The sequence below is a fragment of the Mastomys coucha genome, chromosome X (assembly GCF_008632895.1).
Source record: "Mastomys coucha isolate ucsf_1 chromosome X, UCSF_Mcou_1, whole genome shotgun sequence".
Taxonomy (NCBI): domain Eukaryota; kingdom Metazoa; phylum Chordata; class Mammalia; order Rodentia; family Muridae; genus Mastomys; species Mastomys coucha.
In genome coordinates, this window is record NC_045030.1 from 2,509,970 (window position 1) to 2,514,286 (window position 4,317).

At 44.1% G+C, this 4,317-nt stretch overlaps 1 protein-coding gene across 6 annotated transcripts in view; it reads right to left on the reverse strand.

The window, feature by feature from the left end:
- Nucleotides 1-410: 410 nt before the first annotated feature.
- Wdr13 (WD repeat domain 13) overlaps nt 411-4,317 on the reverse strand; it is a 9,378-nt gene continuing 5,471 nt past the window's right edge. For all 6 annotated transcript variants that reach the window (XM_031337797.1, XM_031337714.1, XM_031337885.1 and 3 more), the window contains 2 exons: nt 3,185-3,303; nt 411-2,831 (listed from right to left, as the gene is read on the reverse strand). In XM_031337797.1, the coding sequence (XP_031193657.1) occupies nt 2,647-2,831; nt 3,185-3,303 (304 nt within the window). In that variant the 3' untranslated portion in view covers nt 411-2,646. The remainder of the gene's footprint in view (nt 2,832-3,184; nt 3,304-4,317) is intronic.

Here is a 4,317-nt window from a genome sequence, read left to right on the forward strand (position 1 = left end):
AAAAAGAAAAAAGATTAAGAATCATCAGAGCAGGGCTGGAGAGATGGCTCAGCCGTTAATGGCTAAGCTCACAACCAAAAATATAAGAATTATCAGAGCAAAAGTAACACAAGTCCACATTCAAGTTCAAAGTCTGATCAGGAGACAACTGGTGGTGGAAGATCAGGCTAGTAAGATTTGGCTAGTAAGTGGTACACAGTGCTGGGGAAATGCAGTTTTTAGGATCAGCCCTGAGTTGCTCTTAGTAGTGTAGCAGTTAGCAAACATCCAAGGTATAAATCAGATAAAGAGTGTGGACCAAATCTGGATTTGAGAGGAAAGTTAAGGAGCCTAGGTGGTGGAATGACAGGCAGAATTCTGATGTTGAGCCAGAGGCACAGTGATGACGGACAAATGAAGAGAGGCCCAAGTTTGACCAACAACATTATTTTTTATTTTTTTCTTGTTTGCTCAGTGTTTATTTTCCTTCAGGTGGTGAGACAAAAGTGTCACCAAGATAATTTAAAGTAGATAATTTAATGTCAAGTCTGCCACCTCAAAAATTGCACAAGAAGGAACCCCCTCCCCAAAATCATGCAAACAATATTCATCACCAATCATCCCAAAACCAGACTCATTAAAGAAAATGGAGAGCGTGAAGAAAAGAAGAAAGTTAGAGAAAACTGCTATTTACCCAAATTCGCTTGCTACCTACAGACCTTGGTTCAATAAGTGCATTCATCTGGTACAGAAAAGAGTCAAAGCACAGGTCTGAAGTGATAACCTTGAGAGGTTCTCTTAAGAGCTTAGCACTTAATTGTTGTCTGGCACCCTTTGCTGTACCTTTTAGCTGTATTAAGTTACAGTCCTCATAGAAAAATCAATGATCCTGAAGCTTGATTAGGGATGTTGGCACACATACATGATTTTGACTACAATGACCACTCTGGCTCACTGACATTCCAATCTAATAACCACTTGCTTAAGATCTGGCTGATGGGATCAGAAAGGTTTTGGCTGGAAGTGACCATACTCTTAAACAAGAAATGAAACAAATAGGAAATTATCTCACCCCCCCCCCCAAAGAGCTGCTGTTAGTTCTATAGATCACCAGGTTGGGGACTCAAGAGGTCCCAAGATGTTAGCCAAAGTTCCAATTGCTACAAATGTAGCACCATATAGGAGCTGCAAGAACCCCTGAGGATTCTTCAGACCTTCACATGTCATCATGACCTAACTACCAAGAGTGACTTAAGAAGTTATTTCCTTGTCAATACCCAATAATGAACATTAGTATTTGGTCTCTGAGCAGGTCCAGGACTGAACTAAGTGCCCTGGATGGACCTGGAAGGAGACAGGGGTGAGCTTAGAGATTTTCTGTTTCTTCCACCCCACAGCAGGAGCTATGGCTCAGCCCCAGAGTCCATGGCTGTCTGCATCCTAATCTAGTACTCCAAGAATTCAACACTTCTGCTCACTGTTTGTGGGACACAACTCAATGCACAGGTAAGGGTGAGGTCCACCCAAACAGAAACTGCCAATGTTGGGGAGTTTGACAACCTAACCTGGTGAAAGCCCTGGGGTTGAACTCGACATTCTGCACCTAATTTCCTTCCTGCTGTCTGAGCCCACCTCACCTTCCTCACTCAGGAAAGGAGGAAAGCTTCTTTCCTCACTATGGCCCAAGATGCCCCAAGGACCCGTCTCATGTCATCTCGCACACTCCGCCTAATCACACTCTGACCTACTCGAGGCTCAGTGCCTCTGCACTAACCTTTCTTCCTGTTAAGGATGTTCCCTGCCCCAACACTATGACTTCCCCTATTTCATTCAGATCTTTAAAATGTCATCCTGTTGAGAACACTTTTCCTGATGACATTGCCCCAAGAAGCTACCACCCCCTCCCGTTCCTGCAACCTCATCTCTCCTCTCTTTTTCTTCACAGCACTCATCTTTAACTATCCTATTATATACAGACGTGTCTTGATCACATGTGGTTATACCCCAGCAAGTCTGTCTTGAACTATCTCATGTTGAAAATATACCTAACCTACCAAACACCCTAGCTTAGTGTCACCTACCTTAAATGTGCCCACAACACTGACATTATTCTACAAGTAGGCAAACTTACCTAATGCAAAGTCTATTTTATAACAAAATGTTGACTAGCTCACTGAACACCATACTGAAAGGTGAAAAACAGAACTGGGTATATGCGTGTGGTTTGCTACCACTGGAAGGTCAAGAAGTCATAAAGTTAAAAAATTATAAAGTAAATTCTACACCAAGGAATGGCTGTATTCGTCTCCTGTGTGCTTGCCTCTATTGGGATGGAAGCCCACAGGGATAGGAATTTCTGTCAGTTGAAGCCACAGCTGTATCCCTACTTCTCAGAACAGCTCTTGACAACACAGTTGGTGCCCTCCCTCCTGTCTACTGACTGCATGCCTATGTGATACATCACAGCATGTGCTTGTTGAATGGATGAGCACATCACTGCACAATTGAGGAACTGGTTCCCATTCCACTGGGAGCCTGGGTGCTCCTTAGTGCCTCCTTGTGAGAGACCTGGGAGTTGCCCTTCAACACAACCACAGGAATTTAATTTATAGTGCAAGACTGGAGTAAAGGAGGAGGGATCAGTGGGCAGCACAGGGTGGCAGAACCCTACTTTTGCTCTCGTCTCCAGACGATGACCATGCCACTGGCATCACTGGAGGCCAGCAGACTCTCATCACAGTTGAAACTGACGTCAAGCACGGGCGCACTGTGGCCCTGCAGCTTGTTGACAGCAGCCTTGGCTGCCCGCTCCACGTCAAAGAAGTGAACGCACATATCTTCACTGCCTGTCACTGTCCGGATGAGAGGGAAAGGCTATCAGGGGACTACAGTGGCACCCCCACTATGAAATCCTTGAGGTTATGTGAGGTGTGAGGGCTTCAGATAGCTTGGAGTAGTCTATAAGGAACCATCCCTAGATGGGAGCTCATCTGCCTCCTTTGGTTCTGTGAGTAATATGTAAGGTTTTAGGATAGTGTGAGCTCTGTGTCTTAGCTGTGGAGTTCCCAAGCTGTTTGTGGCTCCATGTTTAAAGCATTTAGGCATGATGCTGTTAGGGTACAAGAGACTACAAGGCCCAGGAAATCATGGGTATCAGGATGTTGGAACCAAGCTGGCTGCAGTTCCCCTGCTCCTAAGTACTCACCTACACAGGCTCCCTGGCGGAAGGACATGAGGGGGCAGAAGATGCTGCGGACAGGGTGGGAACTCTGTTCAATGGGGAAGCTTCTCTTCAGCTGTAGTGCCCCTTCATTGTCCACCACTCTGAAAAGAAAGCAAAAGAGAAGGTCAGGGCACAGCCTCAGTCTCAGCCTCAGGAGATGATGAGTTGTGGGCCAGTATATGTTCTGAATCCTGCATCTCAGATATTTACAATGTTTACAAAATTCAAATTTTCTTCTTCTTTGGAGACAGAGTCTTACTATGTTGTACAAGTTGAGTCTGAGCTCATGCATTCAAGTGATCCTCCTGCATCAGGCCTTAGAGTGCTGGCATCATAGGTATGTATCATCACACTAGCTTTTCTTTATAATTATGTATTTTCACTTTATGTGTATGGGTGTTTTCACAGCATATATGTCTGTGCACCATGTGCGTATAGTACTAGAAGAGGCCAGAAGAGGGGTGAGGTTCCTGGAACTGGAATTAACAGACAGATGTAAGCTGTCAAGACTGCTGGGAACTGAACTTCAGTCTTCTGAAAGAGCAACAAGTGTTCTTAACTGCTAGGTTTTGTTTGCTTGTTTGTTTTAAGACAGGGTCGTACTGTGTAGTTCTGGCTAAACTGAAACTTGCTATGTAGATCAGGCTTGTCTTGAATTCATATAGATCAACCTGCCTCCACCTCCCAAGTACTGTGATCTAGGGCATGAGCTTATTATACCCAGCATGAAAAAACAAGCCTTTTTGAAGTAATTCTGGTTATTATGTTATACACCCCAGCTAAAGAATTATAACATGACAGAAATGAGTGGGAAGAGTGAATTCTGTCCTCAAATCAAAAGAACAAAATAATATAGGCTATGGGTATATGTCAGTGGTGGAGTGTGTCACTAGCATGTACAAGGTTCTGGATTCAATTCCTAGCACTAAAGAAAGAAAAATAAAGGAACAGATAAAGAAATAAATAAAGTAGAGATGACTCAAGTGGGTAAAGACACATGCTGCCAGGCCTGACAACTTGATCTCGATTCCTAGAACCTACATGATGGACAGAACAGACTGCTACAAGTTGTCCTCTGATCTCCATATATGCTCCACGATATGCAAACACACACA